The sequence below is a fragment of the Stegostoma tigrinum genome, chromosome 33, assembly GCF_030684315.1.
Source record: "Stegostoma tigrinum isolate sSteTig4 chromosome 33, sSteTig4.hap1, whole genome shotgun sequence".
Classification (NCBI taxonomy): domain Eukaryota; kingdom Metazoa; phylum Chordata; class Chondrichthyes; order Orectolobiformes; family Stegostomatidae; genus Stegostoma; species Stegostoma tigrinum.
In genome coordinates, this window is record NC_081386.1 from 14,692,312 (window position 1) to 14,716,651 (window position 24,340).

At 39.2% G+C, this 24,340-nt stretch overlaps 1 protein-coding gene across 7 annotated transcripts in view; it reads left to right on the plus strand.

The window, feature by feature from the left end:
* Positions 1-24,340, plus strand: part of LOC125467255 (protein unc-13 homolog C-like) — a 562,058-nt gene that overhangs the window by 417,966 nt on the left and 119,752 nt on the right. For all 7 annotated transcript variants that reach the window (XM_059639173.1, XM_059639171.1, XM_059639172.1 and 4 more), the window contains 2 exons: positions 3,954-4,087; positions 12,218-12,303. In XM_059639173.1, the coding sequence (XP_059495156.1) occupies positions 3,954-4,087; positions 12,218-12,303 (220 nt within the window). The remainder of the gene's footprint in view (positions 1-3,953; positions 4,088-12,217; positions 12,304-24,340) is intronic.

Sequence of the window (24,340 nt, forward strand, 5' to 3'; positions counted from 1 at the left end):
TGAAGACAATCCCCTTAACCTGTGGTGATATAAGTTGTGACATTTATGTGTATTTTGGATTTTTGAATTTTGAATTTTGAACAAGTGGCATGTGGGATTTCTGTGTACCTGAAGGATTTTATTGATTATCTTACAGTATTTCTGTAACCAAGGTGATTTGCTTTAAAACACCACAGTAGAGAAAAACTTTCTTGAGAGTAATGAGGATTAGTTTACAGTGGAACACGTTACAAGTGAACAATAAAGTGTATTAGGTTTTCAAATAGAAGATTATGGAATTTTAAGGAGATTTATGGGAACCACCCATAGTGTGGATGAAATGCTATTCAGTTTCAGTTTGGGGGGAGTGGTTTGCAGAAGTCTTAGCTGAAACAGGATGTGTAAAACATGTTTTTCTTATGAAGGGGAAGTGGATAGCTTTAGGACTTTGTAGGGAAAAGACAAAAGGTGATTGGTTAAAACCATGAAGGGATTATTTAAAGCTAAGAAAGTCTGAGCTATGTTGTATGAAGGCTGCAGAAAGAGGCTGTCAGATTCTGAAGATGGGCATGGAAGCTACAAGTGAAGTATACCTTTTAAGTGTGAAATAGAAGGGAATTCTGTGTGGAGTGTGTACTGTAAAGAAGGGTTTGTGGGATTATTAGGATTGTATTTTGCTGTGTGTTTCACTGTTGTGTGTCATATAAAATAATGTAACCTGTTCTATTTTATCTTTTATTTTAGATAAAAAGCTTCTGTTTTATTGTTAATATCAAATCTGCAATGTTGCATGTTGTATTTCACTGAAATGCTACCCCATTAAAATCAAAGAAAAAACAAACTGTGATCTATTAAATAACTTTTTGATCAAAACACAGTGCTGAGTAGATTTGACAAAAGTGGATTTTTGATTGTTTAGTCAATCAGACTTTGCTTCCTGTTGGCCACCACTCTTGTGCAATATCCCGTAAACATGTCATGTTATGTTTCTGCTCTTTTTGAAGAAACCTCACGTGTAACAGTGAATTGAATTTTCATGAATGTGCGCACCATTGTTTTTTTTTTCTGTCATTAATTACCTGGAGAGCTGGAGCCTCCAGCAGCACTAATTATTTGTCCAAGTGCGATATGGTCACAGCTGGCTGTAGATGTAAGGTAGACAGTACCGGTAGCTTGGTGTTTATTCATAACATGCAACTGGATTTGCTGTCCCTTTAGTAGGTCTTCCTAATCCCTCAGATAGTGGAGTTCCAATTTGAAGCCCATGATTGTGGGTATTGCTATGGCTCAGACTTGACTCCCTCAAAATATTTTAAGAAGGTAGCCTAGACCATAACCTTTTCTTATTTTAAAGGCAGATATAAATTGCTGTGTTCCAAATGCAATTCAACTCGTCATACGTTGAGCAAAACACTATTTATTCAAACACTGCAGCTAAAATGCAACATAAGAACTTAGAATAACTTAACTCTATTAGAATACTTAACAAAAGAATGGATAGAATAACTATTACTAATTAACTGTTCCAATGTAGTAACATTCCATAAACACACCACTTGACAAAAGGACAAATTCAGAAATCATATTTTCTTACTTGCAATACCTGCAGTAGGAAAAGAAACCCCAGCTTCCAGCTGTAATGGAGAGAGAGGAAAGAATCGCTTCTATTTTCTCAAAACTCCAGGATCTTCTGCTGGTTTTTAAAGCAAAAAAACAAAAAAATAGAAATTCTGGTCTGTGAGAGTTGGTCACACCCAGCCAGGTTGCTTCTATTGTTCCAATGTTTTAAAAAAGGGCCTCACAAGATGTTTACATGGGCACAGACTGTTTGGAACCTCTAATTCAATCTCTCTCTTAAAAAATCCAAGACAAAATAGACTTCTTAAAGCCACCTCATCACCATATGGATGATGCAGAGAAATAAAATTAAAGTAGAACTAAACATAGAAAAATGCAAGTGCCTGGTGAAAAAGCCTTCTTCAAATATTGAAATGCAGGCCAGATGACCTCAAACCTGCTTCAAAAATCTTTCTTATCAACACAATCTTGTGCTGCTCAGCACAAAGAAATCTTGGATTGTCTTTTTTAAAATATGTTGATTTGGTTTACATGGCATACAGTAATTGTAAAAAGGAGCTGGGGAGTGTCTAAATCAGATTCTACGTGACACAGTGTGGTATTTACATATTTTAATGAAGTTGTCCAATGTTTCAAGCAAGATATTCCTGTACCCCCTCCCTCTCTCCCACCCTGAGAAATGTCCGTCATGTGTTAGGGATGGAAACTTGTTGTTCTGCATTTCCATTAAACTGTGCTTTCTGGACTAGAGCACAGGAGGCACTACAAGGCTCATCATTTTTAATGCATTGACTTTTCTGCCACATTTCAATTATAACATATTCCAATAGAAGTTCAATTGTTGTATGCAATTGAAATGCACAAGTAGAAAATTTTGCAGTTACAACAATTCCACCTTATAGGTGGAATTAAAAATGACTCTTGGCTTTACAAGGAGTAATGAAGTGTTGAGGATTACCAACAAAAAGAAGGTAGATAGGTTTAAACTGTAATTATTAATGGCTGACAGTACAGCTGGTCACATGGATTATAACTTAGCAAATTTCACAATAGACATTGATCGTGCCAACTAAATGATACAGGACTTCAGTAGCTTGGACTTGCAAATGCTTGCAGGGCTGCAGGTTCAAATTCCCAGGCTGTTTGATACTGAGCTCTGATTCCCTTCATGGTGATAACTTGCATCATTGAACAGCAATTAGGTAGAATTATAACAGAACATTCTGCCTTGGGAGGGAAGACTGACACTTCTGCGCAGTGTTACAGGCACAGTTCTTTGCCATGGATCAATCAAGATATATATGTGTACAGATTTCCCGACCCTTTGTCAGAAAGAAATTTAACATCCAGATCTCCAAGTTGTGTATTAGTGACCTCAAACTGGATTTCCCAGCTGGTTTCTTAGCAAATTGTGCATTGTACAGAAGCTCAGCCATGTAATTCCTAAATATGTGCCATAATTTTGCTGTTCAATCAATGTTGGAATGAAAATGAGCTGTAGAACATAAGAGTAAAGAGGTAAAAATGTTATAGAAAATAAATCTGAACAGCTCAAAACAGATTTTACCAAATGTTCAACTCCTACATCTGAATACAGATTTTGCTCGGATTCCATTCTCTTTGCCCCTCCTTGTCGGCATTTCTTCCCTGAGGCACTAGTAGCCATTTGTATGCTGTTGATTATAGGCAACCAGCCCTCGTAATTTTACGGCTTTCCCAGCAAGTTTCAATTAATACATTTGAAGCAATGAACTAGCTTTGTAAATAGGACACAGCACAATGGGATAGTAGTTCAAAGATAATGTTGCTGCACTCGTAATCCAGAGACTTGGACTAATGCTCCAAGGACGTGAAATTCTGAAGGAATTTAAACTCAATTAATTAATAAATCTTCAGTTGAAAACTAGTCTCGGTAACAGTAATCATGAAACTGTAGGATTGTTTTAAAAATCCCATTGGTCTTATCTTTAGGTGAGGAAATCTACGATCAATTCTTTGGTGAGACCCCTTAACTGTCCTCCAAAATGGCCCAGCAAACCACTCAGCTGTAGGCAGCTCACCACCACCTTCTCAAGGCCAATTAGGGACAGACAATAAACACCCCCATTCCCATTGATGCTCATATCTGAAAAATAAATTAATAAAAGACTTGGACACGTTTTACACCATCCCTTAATATTTCAAGATGTTATAGGTGGGGTTGCATTGATAATCCTGCTGAGTATTTTTAACCAATATATTATTTCTTTTTAACTACACTTTAACTTATCTCAGTTGTGGTTTTGAGCTGCACACCATAATAAAGACTTCTGAACATTGGCTATAAATATGCCTTACTGTATTTTCTTCAATATTGCATTTTGCTTATGAACTAATGAGTATTTTTATCTCAACAGAGTAAAAAACAAGAAATTCCACGTGAGGACCAGGGACCAACCATCAAAAACTTAGATTTCTGGCCTAAATTAATTACATTGATGGTGTCTTGCATAGATGAGGATAAGACAGCCTATACCCCTGTCCTAAATCAGTAAGTAAAGTCAGATTTTAAGTGTGTTTCAGATACACATTCAAATGATAAACAGGAAATTGACTTTGAAGTGCGATCAAACCTCAAATTCTTGTTGCCAGTAAAGTACCAGAATGAGATCAATGTCAAGGCTAAAGATTTCAAATAATTAACCAGTGGTGCAGTTTTGTTTCTTCAATTCCGCATATACATTACAACTGCAACTGAGTAAAAGGATGCTATAAAATTAATAACAGGGAATGGATGCTGAGCAGAAATACTTGGATTCCATTTGGTTGCTTTCTGAAATCAAAATTTTATTAGAGAGAATATTTACAAAATTCGCTATTTGTTGTTCCTGACTTAATTGTAGGGAGTAAACAGAGAAAAGCTTCCACCTTCCCAGCCCAATGAGAGAATTCATGGATAAAAACTTATCAGTTCCATCACTTCTAACTTCTGTTAATCCTTCAAACAGACCACTAGCTACTTCAGAATTAAAGCCTTGAGTCATGGCCCTTTTTTGCTCTGTTATTCTACGATAACAAGTCATTGTAAGATGCAGGATGTTATTAAATACACAAGAGCTGAGAGCTGATTGCACAAATCCAACTGGTGCCAGAATCAGCTCAAAATCTTCAATCCTTTTTTTCTGAAATGGATTTCCACACTTCAGACACAAAAATAATGTAATTCATAAGCGGGAAATTCTTGGCCAGTAAGATGCAAATTTACTCAGGCAGTTAATATTGGTTCAGAGTCACATGTTGGTGTAGTTGCCATTAAAATTACAACTGCACTGTTTATAGTCCAGATGAGAAAACTGTAATGAGGATTTTGGATGATTTTGCCACAAAGGTTTAATCTATCTTGTTTTGATATTCATCAGAATATTTGTGTCACAGGCTGCCAGTTACACAGTACTCAAACCTTTCAGTAGGGAAGTTCGGTAAGTTGTAGTACTCTCTGAAGTGCTAAAGGTGTTTGTCATATTTGTGAATGAGGCTGACAATTATAATGTTATGTCAATCCTGTTTTATTTAGAATAAAGAACTGGGTGCTGTTTGCCATTTCAAATAAAATGTTTTATGTTTTTGCTAGGCGTAAATATCCTCAGGAAGATTTTATTTGGTGTGGCTTTATTTTTGCATTGCAGCCAATGTGATGGTGAATAACAGAGGGAGTGTTAACCCTACAAAGCCCTCCTTACCAATGACTGGGAGCTTGTGCCGAGATTGGGAGAGCTGTCACACAGCGTGGTCAGGGTACAGCCTGATCTAGTCAAACTCTTTTATGTGGGACAGCTGCATTTCCTTGCAAACATCCAGGGGGACCTTTCATTGTCAGGCATTAAGGTGCCCGCTCCCCCCAGCATTAATTGCCAAGCCTTGACCCTTCCACCTGATGACCTGACAACCTCCCTTCCTGCCATCACTTAGCTGTGACTTGGGTTCCTCAGCATGCACTGACCTCAAGTTGTTGTACTACCTGCAGCTTCCACAGGTGATGCTGCTGAGCAGTGCTCCTACTTGAACAGCAACTCTTGATGGTTGGGAGTCATCCAGCTTCACGCTTTATTATCTTGATGGTTGGGACTTTTTTTTCCCTTTATTCATTCACGAGATGAAGGAGTTACCAGTCAGGCAGCATTTATTGCCCATCCCTAATTGCCCAAAGGGCAGTTAAGAGTCAACCACATTGCTGTGGGTTTGGAGCTACATGTAGGTCAGACCAGGTAAGGATGGCAGTTTCCTTCCTTTAAGGACATCAGTGAGCCAGATGGGTTTTTCCAACAATTGAGAGTGGATTGACGGCCATCATTAGGTTCTTAATTCCATATTTATATTCAATTCAAATTCCACCATCTGCTGGGGTGGGATTCAAACCCGGGTCCCCAGATTCAAACCCTGCGTCTCTGGAATAACAGTCTGGCGATAATACCACTAGTCCATCACCTCCCCCAGGTCACTTCCAGTCCCTGGATCTGTTCCCCTGGAGAAGGCCTGCTGTGAGGTTATCCACTTTGGTAGGAGAAACAAATGTGTTGAGCATTTCCTTAGTGGTGACAGGTTGTGAACTGTAGATGCACAAAGGGACCTAGGTTTCCTTGATGAAAAGTGACTGAAGGTTAACATGCAGTTGCACTAATTATTGGATCAGGCTAATGGAACATTAGTCTTTATTGCGAGGGGACTTGGGTAGTGAAGAGTTGCTTCAATTCTGTAGGAGCCTGGTTAGACTGATCTGGAGTATTGTGTGCAATTTTAGTTTCCTTATCTCTGGAAACATATTGTTGCCATTGAGGTAGTACAATGAAGGTTTATCAGACTTGTTCAGGGGGTGGTGCTATTGTCTTGTGATTGGACAGACTTGGCCTGTATTCTCTTAACATTTGAAAAAAATGACAGTTAATCTCACAGAAAGGGATAAGAGTTTGCACCTGGTTGGACATCTAGAATCAGGGGGCACAATCTAAACCTAAGGGGAATGTCATTTTGGTCTCAGATGAGGTATATTTTGAATCACAGCATTGTAAACCTTTGGAATTTTCTACCATAGAGTGTTGAGGAAGCTCAGACTTTGAGTGTGTTTGAAGTATGACCACCAGCTGAGGATTCGGTGGGTAAAAGGCATTGAATTATTCATTCAGCTGTGGGGCAGGTTTGATGAACAGAATGGCCAACTCCTGCCCTGTGTTCCTATCCCAAAAGGAGATATCCAGTGCTCTTGCCCACTCTCCAGGCGGCAGGTGATATCTGTGTTGATTTTCCTAAATTCCACTCTGAGTGCTTTTGATATTACTGCCGGAGTTTAATCAGCATGCATCATATCATAACAGGAAAGTTTACTCATCTAGAAGCATCCTTTATACTTGACTTGCAGAGTTATTCACAGCTGTTTAGAAAGAACCTCCGCTTTTCGACAGGTCTGCCCCCCCAGACCCATTAGTGAGCTCAGCTGGCTAGTTAATTATTAAAAGTACATCAGAGCACTGAGGATCAGTGTGGCTCAAATATCAGATAGCCAAGCCTGCCACAGCAGATGGCTCAATGCCTGCTTCCTATTCTTGCAATGACAGGCAGGACAAATGAGTGATTGGGGACTGCCATATTCCAGCTAAGGCAATCTGCCTGCCAAGTCAAATAACATTATATACAGCAAATTACACAAATGCATCAAAATAACGTGGAGCAAAGGATTGTTCTGCTGCTTAGTGACTAGCAGTGAGTATGTCCCCCTGTATGTTACTTCTCTATCAGAAAACAAAAATGTTGTGTAACTATTAAGATGAACAGAATTCTTCCTTATAATTGACTATTATAGAATATAGACTAGAATCTTCTGTGAGATTCTACAGCAATAACTTTGGATGATAGACAAGGCAGTAGAAATGATACGGCACCGGCATACTGGCACAAGTTATATCAGTCCCTACTCCAGAACAGATAGGCCCAGTCAAAACTGGCTCTCGAACTTCAGTTGAACCAGACTTTGAGCAGCAAATTCCCTGTAGCTCTGCAGTGGCAGAGGCATCAGTTCACATGGTCACCCTGCAAGAAGCCTATGGGTATCTGTTGGGTTGGTGACAGAGCAGGAGGAATTGCAGTCTCTAATCCTCTTGGTAAAGATCCTTAATTTGCATAGATACGGATCTGGTTCTGCTGAACACAGTAGACCTAGTTCCAGCTGAACTCCATATTGTTAATTTTCTGGAAAGCATCCAAAATCAGTATTACACCCCTACCTATGTGTAGAAAGGTTCCAGCACCCGGTCAGGTATTGGATGCCTATTCTAAAGCATTTCCAATATGACATACTGTCCACCCCCATATTGAATGTTTCTGTGTCCATTTAGTGCCTGTAAAATGGAATAGTGCTGTACATTTTGTAGACCTTTATATCAGGTACGATAGCAGCCAGGGTAATAATATCACTTTGCTTAGTCCTGGTCAGTGAGGTGGCCACTTCAGTCAGCTATTAATCCAGCTCATTTACATGTCATCATTGGGTTCATCATTACTAACATATGGGCATTGAAATCAGACTCGAGGGTAACTGAAAGATTTGAAGTCACCGCTTTCTCATCACAGTTGGACCAATATCCATTATACTGCACAGCAAGCTCTAATCTTCCATTAGCCCCCAGTTTGAAGTTTACCTCATTTGTTTTGATAAAAGTCATGCTGAGGCTAACAAACTTTGTTAAATATGCATTTTTTTAATTAGCTGAGAGAAATTCTCTCAAATAAATGTATTTGAAATTAATTATGACAGAGCAGAATGATGTGATAAATAAGATACATATATACATGTCGTTTTTTTATTACACTGCATTGATGACATCTCATATTTTAAAATAAAAAGAGATCCAGCTTTATCTTATGTGTTATGCCAGTGCTTGCTCCCCACACTTTGGGATACTGGTCTGAAGTCTCTAGGGCTGGAAGTGCCTGAATATACACAGCCCTGAGGATGCTTGCTTCTTATCGGAAAGTCAAGCTGTTCAACTCCTAAGCTGCTGTATCACACCTTTTATTTAAACCTGTATGGAGTAGATTCTCTAGTACACATGTCCAAGAACGCTCCCTTTACTTGCATGTAAGGCATGTCATCAATTTCATCATCATGGTTTACATGGGTCTCATTATACTGCAACCTGACCCCTGAAATTTACAAGGCATCCACTTATATCTAATTGACCTCATCTCGAGGGTCAAAATTTGCTGGGAGTGTAAAAGCGTATTAATCACGCACTCTATTATTAATACGTAAATTGACCATCAGATTCAGAGAATTAAGAGATGCACCATGAGTTGTGAACTTTAAGAACTTAAAAGTTGATTTTTCCTACTCCAGCATCTGCTTCAGGCAGATAGAGACTTGCAATCAACCTCAAGTTATTTTTAAGAACTTGTCAAATTTGCAGGTTAAGTGCCTATTAAACTCAGCACAGAAATTTGAGGTTGGTAATTAAGAAAATAAGAAGCCTGTTTGAAAGTGTTAATTGCTAACACAATGCCAATCAACCTCTGGCCCAAAGCAGAACAAGGCACAAGGTTGAATCCTATTCCTGAAAATAATTTAATTTTCAATCCAATTGCTTGCAAGATAGTAAATTTAACCTCTTTTTAGCAATTTTGTACACTGTGCAATAAATTTAAGAGCTTAAAAAAATAATTTTCTTTGTCTTTCTGTTTCTGATAATACTTCGTAAAGAAATAAAAGGAGTGATGCCCAAAAACCAACTTATATGGTCATTTTCACTTCATTGTTTTGGAATTTTGTCATCGGCAAATTTTCTGTCTTATATTTCAACAACACAAAATGTTTTGGAATCTCTTCATGCCAAGAATATCAGAACACAGAAATAGTTTCTTCTTGCACTCATTCTGGTTTTCATTTGAAGAATTTCAAGCATGACAGCAGAGATGATAAGACAGAGTGACCATGAAAGTCCTCTTTCTTGCAGTCCCCTGTTTGAAATGACTTTGCCTCAAGCTGCTTTGCAATTGGTTTTGTTTTGCATTGTCCTAAGTGGAATGTGTAAAAATTTGTTTTCTTTAAAATCCCTAATTTGGTATTCAATCCCCAGTCTTTCTGAAGAGCAGGTTGTGTGAACTTCACTTCCTGGTCATTGCTGACTTTGGCCTACAGTTTGCCCAGCTGGAGTGGGGGAGGTTGGAGAAGTTGATATTTAATTACTTCAAGTTGTTTTCTGATCATTGTACTGGGAGTTACCAAGTGAGGACAGCGTCAGGATTGACAGCAATTATCTAATGGCTTATTAGCACTCACTTTGGTGAAGTGCAGGGTAGATAAGTCAACATCCTCAAGTGACTGAATAGGGGACAGAATTAGTTCGTAATTTTCTAAGTTCAAAGAGGAGGCATGTGTGCCCTGTCTACACTTTGCAATCTCCTGTTAACACTCTAGTTTTATAGAGTCACACAGCACGGAAATAGACACTTCAGTCCAACTCGTCCATGCCAACCAAGCTTCCCAAACTAAACTGGGCCCATTTCCCTCTCAACTTTCCTATCCATGTATCTGCCCAAATGTCTCTTAAATTTTGTAACTGTACCTGCATCTACCACTTCCTCTGTGTGAAAAAGTTGCCCCTCAGGCCCCTTTTAAATCTTTCTCCTCTCACCTTAAAAATATGTCTTCTAGATTTGAACACCCCTACCGTATGGATAATACCCTTGCTTTTCGCCTTATCTATGGCCTTCATGATTTTATAAACCTCCATAAGGCCACCCCTCAACCTCATATCCTCCAGCGAAAAAGGGTCCATGCTTATCCAGCCTCTCCTCATCACTTGAGCCCTCCAGGTGACATCCTTGTAAATATTTTTGTACCCTCTCCAATATAATAATATCCTTCCCATAGCAGGACAACCAGAACCGTACACAGTACTTCAAAAGTGGTCTCACCAACAGCCTGGACAACTGCAACCAGATGTCCCACAGCACCAGCAGGTTTTGCAAAGGTTCAAAATGTTGTGATGCATCCCAAATAGGGCTTGACCACTGACAGAATTTTACAAAAGTGTGGGAACACGAGTCTTACTACTGCTATTGAGGTTTGAGAAGGATAACACATCATATATTTGCTCAATATAAGGATAAATGCAAGGTTTCTGGACTCCCACCCTGAAACAGGAAATGTAGGTTGAAGAATCAAAGCTGCAGTTTTGCTGTTGTCATTCTGACCCATGCTATAATTGCAGCTCACTGCTGAAAGCACGCAGGCAGCTTAATTTGTCCCTTATGCATATTCATGTGATTTATCTTGTAAAACGATACAAGAGATTTTGGTTGATGAAAAATGCAGTTCCAATAAAGTTAAATGTATGAAGTTCACATATTGATAACTTATTGATAAAACATTAGGTTCCTTTGCTCAGACAATAATCATATTTCACTTATTTTAAATATAGGGTGTTTGGAATTATGTCTCTTTTAATCTTTGTGTTACAGGTTGGTAGATATTTAATTCTTTAATAACTGAAAGAGAATATTTGCATTTTACTGACAAGTGTTAAAATAGCAAATGAACTCCATGTGCTGGAAATTGTTACCTTATCGAGCCATAGCAGTCAGACGTTTGACTTACTATTCATTTCTTTACATCTGACAATGCTGGGTCAAAATTCAGTTTTAGCATTCAAAATAATAATTTATTAGCATGGAGCATAAATTTTCTGTATGAAGCAATTTTCTGTTGCTAAAAATTGTATGGAATGTTTAAATTTCCAATGTTCGCTTTGATCACAAAGCAAAGCATTCCAGTCTTTTTAAACAGCATTCCAGTCTTTCTTAAATAGCATTCCAACACTGGCAAATCCAAAGCGCTACTACCCGCTGATTGGGCCCTTTGTGTGATCTTGCATTTATTTCTACTCAATGATCTGGTCTTATCTTTCTTTACAAGCTGCTTTTATGATGGATATGTGTTTTGCTTTGGCCAAGTATCAAATAATAATTGATATATGTACATTAGAATTAGTCTACAGAGCAAGTCAGTCCATTTTACATGTCAGAAATGCATTCAGAACTGTGACCTATCACACTAATGTACCAGTCGGTCTGTGCTAGATAATGATATATCACTGGTTCAAATTCTCCTTCTACCTCCCTCTCAAGTCTCCATTTTAAGCACATTATTCATAGAAGTGACAGCGGAAAGAAGCTGATTTCCTCCAGAGGTCAAAGAAAACTCCTGACTAGATTATTTATTCACATCATTGAGAAAGTGAGAACTGCATTGAATGAGGCTGTGCATCGAACCTGGCCTCTCAGCTGTAATTGGTGTATCATGGATGTGACCGAAGAAAATTGAAAAGGATGGAGAAGGAGTTCCTACCTAGCAAAATATGTGATGTACTTAGTATTGTTGTGAGAAAGTTTGAGACTGGTGGGAGGAGGAGGTTGGGGGTGGCAAGTTTAATGTATGATATAGGGTAGAGAAGGCTGCAAATTTTGATAACATTCTCATAACAAATGATACCGAAGGAAATTGTATGTGTGTAATTTATAGTCTACTTTTCCATGTATAATGTAGTTCAAATAGCATTATTTTGAAAGTAAATTACCTATTTTTATGCAGTCAAGTGTGTATTTGACATAGAGAAATGTGTTTCAATTTCAGGTTCCCTCAAGAACTTAACATGGGAAAAGTAAGTGCTGAGGTTATGTGGCAGCTATTTGCTCAGGACATGAAGTATGCTCTTGAAGGTAATTCATGAAAACCCTGATATTTTTCTAAAAAGTGGAACAAACCGATATAACATGCTTGAAATGTGAACGTGGTTGGAAGTACCAAGTTATTGGAATAAGAATATCTCATTGCACTCTTTAGATACAAAGTCCACAGCAATTATCCAGTGACCTTAATAGAGATTTAATATTAAAGTGCAAACTCAATGATCAACTAATTAGGTTTCTCTGTTTCCAATTATGGAGTGCCCTTTCATACAAGAGAAGTCACTTGTCTTTATTATTCTTGCATAATTGCAAATGGTGATGGAGTGACTAGTGAAAGCCTCAAATTTCAAATTACACTTCTTAATCAGAACACATTAATGATGGAGGCAGACACTAATGGATATCTGAACCAATCAGTAAGCTGCAACTCTAGTTTTTTAGATACTGATACAAACTATGAAGATCTAATTTGAGATTACAAACTTCCAGTCAGCACAACTAGCTTCTGCATTTATCACTACTGTAGTAGTTCCCATGATAAATTGAAGTCAGGCACTATGATAGTGACAGGGATGTTGTGGAATGTAAAATGTGTTGCAATATGGATGGTCCTCTGCACTCACTGGAAAATATATAATGCATCCCTCTTCCTGTGGCAGTGTCTGTTTTGTTCCCACTTTCATTTTTGTTTCTCTTACTCTGTCTTTTAATTTGAATTTCTCTCTCTTTATCTTTGTGTATCTGTTATACTACCTCTGTCTGCCTTTGTCCCAGTTGCCTTCCTAAACCACAAAGGAGATTCAGTACTGCTTGTATGTGAACAAATGTACATGGGACACTTTTGAAAGACAGGTGGAACGAGAACATTCTGTGCATCCCCTCAGTTACACCAGGCAATGAAATAGAAGAGGTACATTCTGAATAATACTTCTGTGAAGCAAGAGTTCGAATACTTAGGCAGCTGTTGACTGGGCAACATAGACTCTACCCCAAGGTCTACTTCATTATCAGTTAGTTTGTATCCAGATTGCCCATTATTCAAAGTATAGGCTGTCTGTTATGTTGTATGGTTCTCAGAAATTCAAGATAATCTCAAAACATTGGCGATGTTATATTGAGATAACAGGCTGTAAGAGCTGGATGATCACAGCAGGCCAAGCAGCGTCAGAGGAGCAAGAAAGCTTGACGTTTCGGGGTGGGACCCTTCTTCAGAAATGGGGGAGGGGAAGGGGATTCTGAAATAAATAGGGAGGTGGGGGGAGGCGGATAGAAGATGGATAGAGGAGAAGATAGGGTGAGAGGAGACAGACAGTTCAAAGAGGCAGGGTTGGAGCCAGTTAAGGTGAATGTAGGTGGGGAGTTAGGGAGGGGATAGGCCAGCCCAGGGAGGACGGACGGGGTGCGGGATGTCGTTTGTGGGTTGGGGATGGGGGTGGGGCTTGAGGTGAGAGGAATGTTTAGGGAAGTGGGGACTAGCTGGGCTGGTTTTGGCATGTGGTAGTGGGTTGGAAAATTTGTAGCTTGTGAAGTCCATATTGATAACCTTGGGCTGCAGCGTTCCCAAATGGAATATGAGATGCTGTTCCTGCACCTTTCGGGTAGCGTCATCGTGACAGTGCAGGAGGCCCAGGATGGACATGTCGTCCGAGGAGTGGTGGGGGGGAATTGAAATGTTTCGTGACTGGGAGGTGTAGTTGTTTGTTGCGAACTGAGCGTAGGTATTCCGCAAAGTGGTCCCCAAGCCTCCATTTGGTTTCCCCAATGCAGAGGAGGCCACATGGGAACAGCGGATACAGTATGAAGCTGGATCAACACAGCAGGCCAAGCAGCATCAGAGGAGCAGGAAAGCTTGACATTTTGAGTCGGGACCCTTCTTCAGAAATGGGGGAAGGGAAGGGGGAAGCTGGATGAACACAGCAGGTGAAGCAAGAGATGTTATATTGTTAGATTGCCCGTTCTTACGGAACAGATACCACTGCCTATTGCCCATTTGTTGCATGTCAGGAGTTCAAATCACCTGTATTGTTTTATTCTTCTATCTTAATTTTTCTTAAGAAGAGGGATGTCTTATGTGGAAGGAGTAAATAGTTTGGGCCTGTACTCATCGGACTTCAGAACTTTGAAACATGAAGGATTCAGAGGTGGGGAATGGCAGGGGTGATGGATAATACTGAGAAGATCTTTCCTCATTTGGTGGAAACTGAAACTTTGGGACATGGTATAAAAGTAAGGGCAGTTCCACTGGAGATGGACCAAAGGAGGAGTTTCTTCTCTCAGAGTGTCACAAGTGGTTATAACACTCTATTCACCACCCCCCACTTCCAAACCCCACCATGAACAAGTGAAGCTAGGTCATAGACAATTTTCAAGACTAAAATGGCACCTATTACGATAGTGATACACGAGGGTGATGAGGATTATATGTGACAAGTAGGGAACTGGAGTTAAGGGCATGCTAAGAGTTCAGCCATGATCCTATTGATTTTGAGAGCAGGCTTGAGGGTCCCAAGTGAACTTCTGCTCCTACTTCTCTTGTTCTAAGACTTTACTCTAATCTACTTTCTTTCACCGTGCAGATACTTCCAATTTATATTCAGGTCTAAGACATACAAAACCATGATAACAGAGGAATTTGCAAATATGAAATTTATATTCTGCTTTTCCAAGTGTAGCGTAGATCAAATAGCATTATTTCAAAAGTAAATTACATATTTTTATGCAGTCCAGTGTGTATTTGACATAGAGAAATGTGTTTCTAAGGATTACCATTACATTTCCTAACTGTCCTGCTATAGTGTCTTTAGTAACAGCTTCTAACATCTTTTCGATGAGTGATGTCAAGCTAACTGACCAGCAGTTTCCTGCTTTCTGCCTCCCTTTTTGAATAACAGAGTTATATTCACTATTTTCAAATAATAGATCCTTCCCTGAATTTAACGAATTTTGGAAAATTAAAACCAACATCAAAAATCTGATCATTTTTAAGCTCTGAAGATGAAGTCCATCAGAACCTAGGGAATTATTAAACAATAGCTCCAACAATTTGTTCAGTATTACTTCCAATGTGATTGGAATTTTCTTTAGCTCCTCTCTCCCTTCCAATTCTGATTTACAACGACATTTTGGATGTGACCTGTATCCTGTACAGCGAAGACTGACGTAAGATACCTTTGGATGTAAATTAACATTCTTCATTCCACTCTTCTTTCGTTCAGGCTGAATGTAATATTCAATCATATTGTTACTGCTGCCTTAAGCACCTTCAGTACAAAGTGGTTTATTTAGTCTACAGTTTTGCACAATACCCAATCGAGTATAACCTCCTCACTGCTCAACTCAAGAAGATGCAATTCTAAGAAAAGTTCTGTGAAGTGCACATTTAAGCTACCTTTACAATGTACATTAATGACTTGGATAAGAGAATAAAATGCACTATCACCAAGTTTGCAGATGACACCAAAGTAGGTGGGAAGGCAAGAGGTGTGGATGAGGCAAATAGCCTAGAGTGAGATTTTCGGCAGGTTACACAAAACTTGGCAGTTGGAATATAATCTGGGAAACCATGAGGTCCTGCACTTTGGCAGGGAGAGGAATGGAATATTATGTGAATGAAGAAAGACTACAGAAAGCTGTAGCTCAGAATGTTGTAGGGCTCCTTATGCATGAATGACATCCATTCTCTTTGCCCGTTTTAATTTTCTAGTCGATATGTAGATTAAAATCTGCATGATTAATGCTGTACCTTTTTTGACAAGCTCCCACTATTTCTTCATTCATGTAAATTTCGACTGTGTGGTTACTTTCACCACCCATTCAGTTAAGTTTCTTCTGGATTTTATATGTCACAATAAAATGGCCCCTCATTCCTCTATCCTCTAGGAGGTATGGGCCTAACCTGCTCAACCTTTCCTCTTGATAACCCCTTTATCCCATGAATTAGGACAATAAATACTGGCTATGATGGTGATGTGCAAAGTCATGAATGATAGGAGTTTAGAAGCGCATAGAGCATGGAAGTGAGACCACTCAAGGGAGCTTGGAAGTGTAGCTTTAAGGAAGGGAGTTGTCACTGAGGGTGGTATGGGATGATCCAATGGAGCAGTTAGAATCTGACCTGGAAGCACTACTGGATTCACGATGTGCCAGCTTTGGAGTAGAATTGTAAGGAGGATAACAGAGAAAGATGGATCAACCCGAGTGTGGCCATTGCGATGGTACTAAGTGGGACAATGGAATCTCAAAGTGAAATGTCAGACTGTAAGGAGGACGATGGGAACTTGGGAATTGTGAAGTCTGAGAGAACTCAGCAAAGAGCTCAGGCTGGGAGCCACCAAGGAATAAAAAAGAAAGTATCTTTTGAGTTGTGATACATGAAAACACAACAGACACAGAACTTTTAATTATATAGATTGATGTATGTGACCTTCATGGTGAGGCTTATTCAATCTTGCATTTATTTAGCCAACAGCAGCTCTTAGTGCGAATGTCTGTAACCAGTGCAGTCCATGTTATTTGTTGCCTGAAGTGACAAATCAAGAAAGATTACCAATTATGAATAAATCACTACAAAATAAGTTATGATTTCAGTGGAAAATAATATAGACGGTATTTTTAATAAACTTCCATTAGGCAGGAGAAAAATAACTATCAGTGTTACAAATGTATAATTTATAAGTGAAAGAATTACATATATCTGTTCATATGTAGTAATATAATCGAGGATCTTCATGATATCAAACTACTGGAGTGAAACCTAATTAACTCAATAGTCACATGTAAATCTTCCCTAATTGTCAGGCGAAATGGGATTGGTGTGCCATAGTATACAGAGCTTATTTGATCTTAATTTTTTGTTTGAAAGCATTCGAAATTCATTTACTCCGTATGTAATGTTTGAAATGCTGTATAAATTCTAATTTTAAGGAATGCTCATATGGAACTCGTCTCTGAAATTACACCCTCCTGCCACTGATGGCAGCACAGCATTTCCTCTGGAGGAGAGTATAAGTTTATCTGACAAGTTTTACATGAGCATTGTAAATGTGAGCGTAACAATTTATAATCCAGTGATTTACATGTGTTCATGCAAGGGATTTTATATTCCATTTTATTGTATTTCTCTGTGTATTGAGAGGGTTGAGTTTAGGTATGGCTAAAAATAAAGGGTGTTTATGCAAGAGAATGTGAAAAGTGCACTGTGGTAATCCCAGCATCAACATATTAACTGTGGTCTTTGGAATTCTCTACATCAGAGAACTGTGGATGCTTCAAGACAGAGATCAATAGATCTTTGGGCATGATAGAACCAAGGAGTGAGGAGATAGTGTGGTAGGGTACTTACTGCGTCCTGTTCTGGTCACCCTGTTATAGAAAGGATATTATTAAGCTGGAGAGAATTCAGAAGAGATTTATCAGGATGTTGCCGGGAATACGGTGCTTGAGTTAAAAGAAGAAGCTGGATAGGTGGAGACTTCTTTACTGGATCGTAGGAGGTACAGGGGCGATCTTATAGAGGTTTATAAAATCATGAGGGGTGTAGACAAGGTGGCAGGTGTCATTTCCTTGGGTGGAGGATTTCAAGACCAGGGGAGCATATCCTTAAGGTGCAAGGAGAAAGATTTGAAAAAGGACACGGGCAATTTTTTTTACACGGAGTGTGGTTTGTGTGGGGAATGAACTTCCAGAAGAAGTGGTGGATACAGGTGCAGTTACACATTTAAAAGACATTTCTGAAGGATATGGGCCAAGTGCAGGCAGGCGGGACTAGTTTAGTTCGGGATTATGGTCAGCGTGTGCTAGTTGGACCAATAGGCCCGTTTCCACTGTATGACTCTACGACCCTAACAAAGTAAAAACAGCAGCCACAATTTTACTGAATTGCTGAGCAGATGAGTGTCTACTCTAAAACAAAAGGAAGAAATTTCTAGAGAAATTCAACAGTTACAGCATCCTGTGTGGAGTGAAAGTAGAGTTAATGTTTCAAGTCTTTCTTTTCAAGTCCCTCTTCTTTGTGAACAACTACTGTTGTGTGTTACCTTTTATATGTATAAAGTGACCTTTAATGTTTTAGTGTACTTAAGCACGACCAAAGATTAGTTACTCCTCAAACACCTCAAGGTAAATTAAATGCTAATTGTTTCTCTCTATAGTTAAGCAGCTGTTCATTAATCTCTGGCATCTTTTCCAAAAGTGAGACAAGTTGAAAATGTGCTGGATGAACACAGCAGGCCAAGCAGCATCTCAGGAGCACAAAAGCTGACGTTTCGGGATGAAGGGTCTAGGCCTGACACGTCAGCTTTTGTGCTCCTGAGATGCGGCTTGGCCTGCTGTGTTCATCCAGCTTCACACTTTGTTATCTTGGATTCTCCAGCATCTACAGTTCCCATTATCTCTTGAAAATGTGCTGCTTGCATTGTATTGATTGTACCCTGATACCTATGTATTTTCTACAATAGTCCACTACCAGTAGCATGGTTCCTGACATTTTTTAGGAGCTGCTAAGTATATCACACCAATGTAGAAAGCTGCATACTTTTCCCAAATTGAAAAATACAGGCCGCAGATAATGTAATATTTATCCATCACCTTATCAAAGACTTTTAAGAGGCAAAAAGTTTGTTTTTATTCTCCAAAACATCTTATTCTCATTTAGATATATTGTCTGATTTTCTTCTGTGTATTCCATAGGCCATTTACATTATTCACCAAAGATGCAAGCCCCTTCTTTTTGCTTCACTCCCCAAAACCACTTTTTCTGCTACTTATTTGATTACAAAGGAGATTTCTCCCTCTTAAATCTCTTGGGGGGCTTTATAATTTTTGCTGAGGTTGTGACTTATACAGCACCTTCCCATTGTCAACCCTACTATGAGGAACATAGGATTCTGGGGCAGGAGTAGGCCACTTGGCCCTTCAAACCATCCCTGCCATTCAACAACACTATGACTGATCTGCTCATGGTTTCAGCTTCCCTTTCCCATCCACGTTACATAACCCTCAACTCACTTGTCTATCTGATTCAGCCATGGATAAATTTAAAGTCCCAACTTGTCTTCTGGAAACGAGAATGTTGCATTCTTGCATTTGAGGAAAAATATTCTGCTCATTTGTTTTAATTGTTAAGCTGTGTCCCTTGGTTTTAGTCTGCTTTACCAGAAGAGATATTCTCCAGGCAAACACTGTACCCAGAGTTTTACGTTTCAAGATGTTATATTCTTCTATAAGATCACTTGTCTCTCTTCGAAACTCCTGTGTATATAGACATAACCCATTCAACATTTCTTCTTAAGACCATAAAACCGAAGACAAGAGAGGCATTTAGTCAAGTGAATCTGCTCCGCAGTTCAATGAGATTATGGCTGATTTGTTTACACTCAATTTCAATTTCTTGCCATTTTCCCATAACTCTTGATTCCATTACTGATTAAAAATCTGTTTGTCTCAGCCTTGAATATTTTATCATCCCAGCCTCAACAGGCCTCTGTGGTAAAGAATCCCACAGATACAGTACACTCTGAGAAAGGGCATTCTTCTTTACCTCTGTCCTAATGCACCAATTCCTACTCTGAGATGATGCCCTGCGGTCCTAGACTCTCCCACAAGGCAGAAATAATCTCTCTGTATCGACCCTGTTAGTGCCCTCCCCCGCCACAAAGAATTGTATATGTTTTAATAAGGTAATCTCTCATTCTCCTCAACTCTAACTTGCTCAGCCTCATAAGAAAATCCCTTTATACACCAGATCAACCTGGTAAACCTTTTCTGGACTGCTTCTAATACCAGAAGACCTTTCCTTTGATAAGGAGACCAGAACTGTTCAGTGTATTCTAGATGATGCCTAATCTGTGCATTGTACAGTTTTAGCAAGAGATCCATATTATTAAACTCCATTTCTTTTGAAATAAAGACTGACATCCCAATTGTCTTCACCATTACCTACTGAACTTGTGTGCCAGCTAGCTCCACTTCCCTCACTACTGCATCTTTCTGCAGTCTTTCTCCAATTAAATAATCTATAGGTCCTTTATTCTTCCTTGCCAAATGCACAACCTCACATTTTCCTGTATTCTGTTCGATCTGGCAAGTTATTGCCCATTGGCTTAACCTGCCGTATCCCTCTGTCGACTCTTTGTGTCATCCTCACCACTTGCCTCCCAACCTATTTTTGTGTCATTTGCAATCTTGGCAATAGTACATTGACTTTCCTCACCCTTTTCATTAATCAACATTATAAATAGTTATGGTCCCAAAATGGATCCCTTTGGCTCTCCACAAATTACAGGCTGTTTTTCGGAAAATGCCCCCACCCGCCCCTTTAGTCCAGCCCTCTGTCTTTTATTAGTTAGCCAGTCTGCTATCCATGCTGATATGCTATGCTCAATATGATGGCCTGTTATCTTAGTAAATAGCCTTACGTGTGGTTCCTTATCAAATTCCTGTTGAAAAATCAAATATCTACTGGCTCACCTTTATCTATTCTGCTTGCTACCCCCTCAAAACATTTTAATAAGTCAAATAGGTAAAATATGATTTCCCCTGCACAAAGCAATGTCGACTTGATATTAAATGTATTTCTAATTGCTGTGCTGTTACATATTTTATAATAAATTCAAACATTTTCCTAGTGACAGATGTTAGACTAACTGGCCAATCATTACCTATTTATTTTGTCTCTTTCAATTTTAAATTCAGCGTATTAAATTTGTAGTTTTTCAATCTTCTCCAACTTTTCTGGAATCTAAGGATTCTTGAAAGATTACTGCCAAAGATCTAACTCCACAGATACTTCCTTTCATACCTTATGATGCAACCCATCGAGTCTGGGGTCTTTCTGGCGCTTAGCATCATTCATTTCCCTAGATATGTTTTCTGTTGTGATATTTATTATATTTATTTCCTTAGGCTAGATTGTTTAGTACTTTTGAAATGCTATGGATATATTCTACTACGAAGACTGATGCAAAATGTTTATTTGACTCTTCTGCCATTTCTTAGCTCCCCATTATTAATTTCACAGCCTCATTCTCTGAGATGCCTACGCTCACGTTGGCTTCTCCCTTTTTATGTATTTAAAGAAGCTCTTGTTGTCTGTTTTGATGTTACTTGCTAGTTTACCCTCATAGTGTATTTTCTCCCTGTTTGTTATATTTTTGGTCATCATCTGTTGCCTTTAAAACATTCGCAGTCCTCTGGTTTACAATGGATCTTTGCCACATTCTATGGTGTATTGTGTTTGAATTTATTGCTATCCTTAACTTACTTAGTTAACTATGATTGGCCTATCCATTTCCTAGAATCTTCTAACTCACTGGCATATATCTTCACTGTGAGTCATGAATTGTTTTAGCTTTTCACCCCTATGAATTCTACATTATTTGATCCATGCTCAGTTCTTGCTATCGCATTTATTCCATCTCCTACTAACAAAGCTACCTCACCACCCTTTCCTTCCTGCCTATCCTTCCAAAAAGTCCCACAGCCTAAATCCCAGCTTTTATCTGCTTGTAACCATGTCTCTTTAACAACTGTGAGGTCATGCCCATTTTCCTGTCCTTGTGCCCTTAATTCATTTGTTTTGTTTCAAATTCTATTGTTATCCAAATATCTGCCCTGCAAATGATTCCATGCACTTTTGCTTTGTAAATCAATATTACCCTCTTTTTACAATTAGTTTAAAGCCCAATCTATAGACCCACCTTCTCAACTCGTCAGCATGGTTCAAGTAAAGCCTGTGCGTATAATTTCTTAATGACTTGTGGGCAAGGTGCCATGATTAATAAGCAGCCGCTTAAGTACAAAGAAACAATTAACATTTAATTTACATTGATGTATTTGTGTAATGAATAACCTCTGGCTGGGCTGAATTACAATTTAACATGAAAGAAGATAAGGAGGAAGAGCAGGTGTCAGAATTAGCCTGCTTGATTATTTAGTAAGATTACAGCTACTCGCTCCCCTCAGTCAGATCTACACATGTTATCCACACATTCCTTGATTCTCTTGGTGTCCAAAGACCTATTAATTTGCATCCTGAAGCATGCACAATTCTCTGGTGTAGAGAATCCCAGTGAGTACAGACTAGTTTTCATGCTGTTGCATTTGTGAAGTTTGTTTTTGCATTGTTTATTTTTATAAATCCGGCTCTCTCAATGTATAGATATGCAGAGATTAAAATACATAAAACTGATGTATTTAACATATATTTTCTTTCCGTGTCCACCTTGAACTATTTATTTTAAGTTTTCCACCTACTTTTATCAAAACATTGACCTTGTGAAGCTGTCATTGTGTAGTGTGAAACTACTAGAACATATCTTTCTCTTTCTGATAATTCCTTAGTTTTCTGTTATTTATTTGTGAGGTGACATGAACTGGTGTTGGTGCGTTCAGGAATTTACAGTTACACAGCACCAGAGTGAAAATTGCAACTCGTAATAATTAAACCACAGTTTTATTGGCCAGTTTGGAGATATTTTTCATTATTGTGTAAATTATAATACATTTGTACAAGTTAACTGGGGAAGGCTTCCAATTTGCCAAAAATTGAGCCCATTTTGATGAGATGTGTTTTCTCCTTTAAATTCAGCTCCGTTTGCATAGTGCAGCACCAAACTCTCTATCTTGACCAACTCTGTTTGGCTCGGATCTGAAAAGTGCACTTTTGAATCACAAGTTGTTTTGTATAATACAAGTTGATCTGATTTAGTGTGATAAATTGGTGGAGTTTGACAAACGAGGCTGAAATTGAGCTTATCACGAATTATAGGAATTTGAAATCACAGGATCAAACTCCCAGCCAGGGGGAGCCAACTTTTACATTCCTGACAATGACTTGTTTAAAAAAAATGTACTTTTTAGTTATGTTGGGATACAATAATCTGTTTGTTAATAAATTTAGAGAAGAAAATTCAAATGATTCAGAAGAACCAGTTTAGTTTTGTTGAGAATTTCTTCAAAGATTTTCAGGCATGAGCAGTTAGTGCATACTCCTGATATTGGTTAACCTGACCTGGGCTGATCAATTTTGTAGGCACAATGAGCTTCCGTTGCTGCTTTTTAAATGAGTGCAAGGCGTCACAATTCATGTTCATTTCAATGATCCTTTGCGTGGGTTGTACTGATTTTTCGGGCAAATTGTGCCACAGTGTCTCTGCATGATCCAGGGCCACCAACCTAGACCTGCCGCCCAGGCAAGCCATTAGCCTCAGCACATCACCATGCTGTCTCTTGGACTAACAACGATGCCACCTCTGCCTGTCAATGCTTCCCTTTGGAGCACAGGGTCAACTATGACTCACAATGACATGAGTCAATCAGATTGCTTTGCGCAGAGGAACACACGTAAAACATGCATGTACACAAGATGCATCTAATCTGCTTTCTTAGCACTCACTTGTTTTGTACATACTTGGAGGCATGTATCACGAAATCCCTACAGTGTGTGGGCCATTCAGCCCATTGAGTTCACGCTGACCCTCCCAAGAGCATCCCAATCCCCTGCCCTTTCCTCATAACCCTGCATTTCCCATGGCTACCCCACCGGACCTGCTCACCCTTGAACACTACGGGCAATTTAGCATGGCCAAAACCCTAACCTGCACATCTTTGAACTGTGGGAGGGGACTGGAGCACCCGGAGGAAACCTACATAGACACAGGGAGAATGTGCAAACTCCACACAGACAGTCATCCGAGGGTGGAGTCAAACCAGGTGTCCCTAGCACTGTGAGGCAGCAAGGCTAACCACTGAGCCACCAAGCCACCCTGTGTAGTTTTGAGGGAATAGGAGGTGAGTGAGAGCCATTGAGCGAACAGGATGTACCCGGTAGCGAGAGTTGAAGTTGAAGAGGTTGTTAAAAGATTCCACAGTTCTGTAGAGCAAGGACGTACAGGTAATAAGGAAATGAGCAGACAATTGCTTGAGAAAAGACGCATTAAGCTGTGGCAGGCCAGGTGCCATGAATCTGTCTGAACAAAACAAAAATCTAGTTGAAAATGGAAAGATTCAGCCCACCCCTGGTTTACTCAACATCATATTGATGCGAGTCATGTAAATATGGGCCCACATT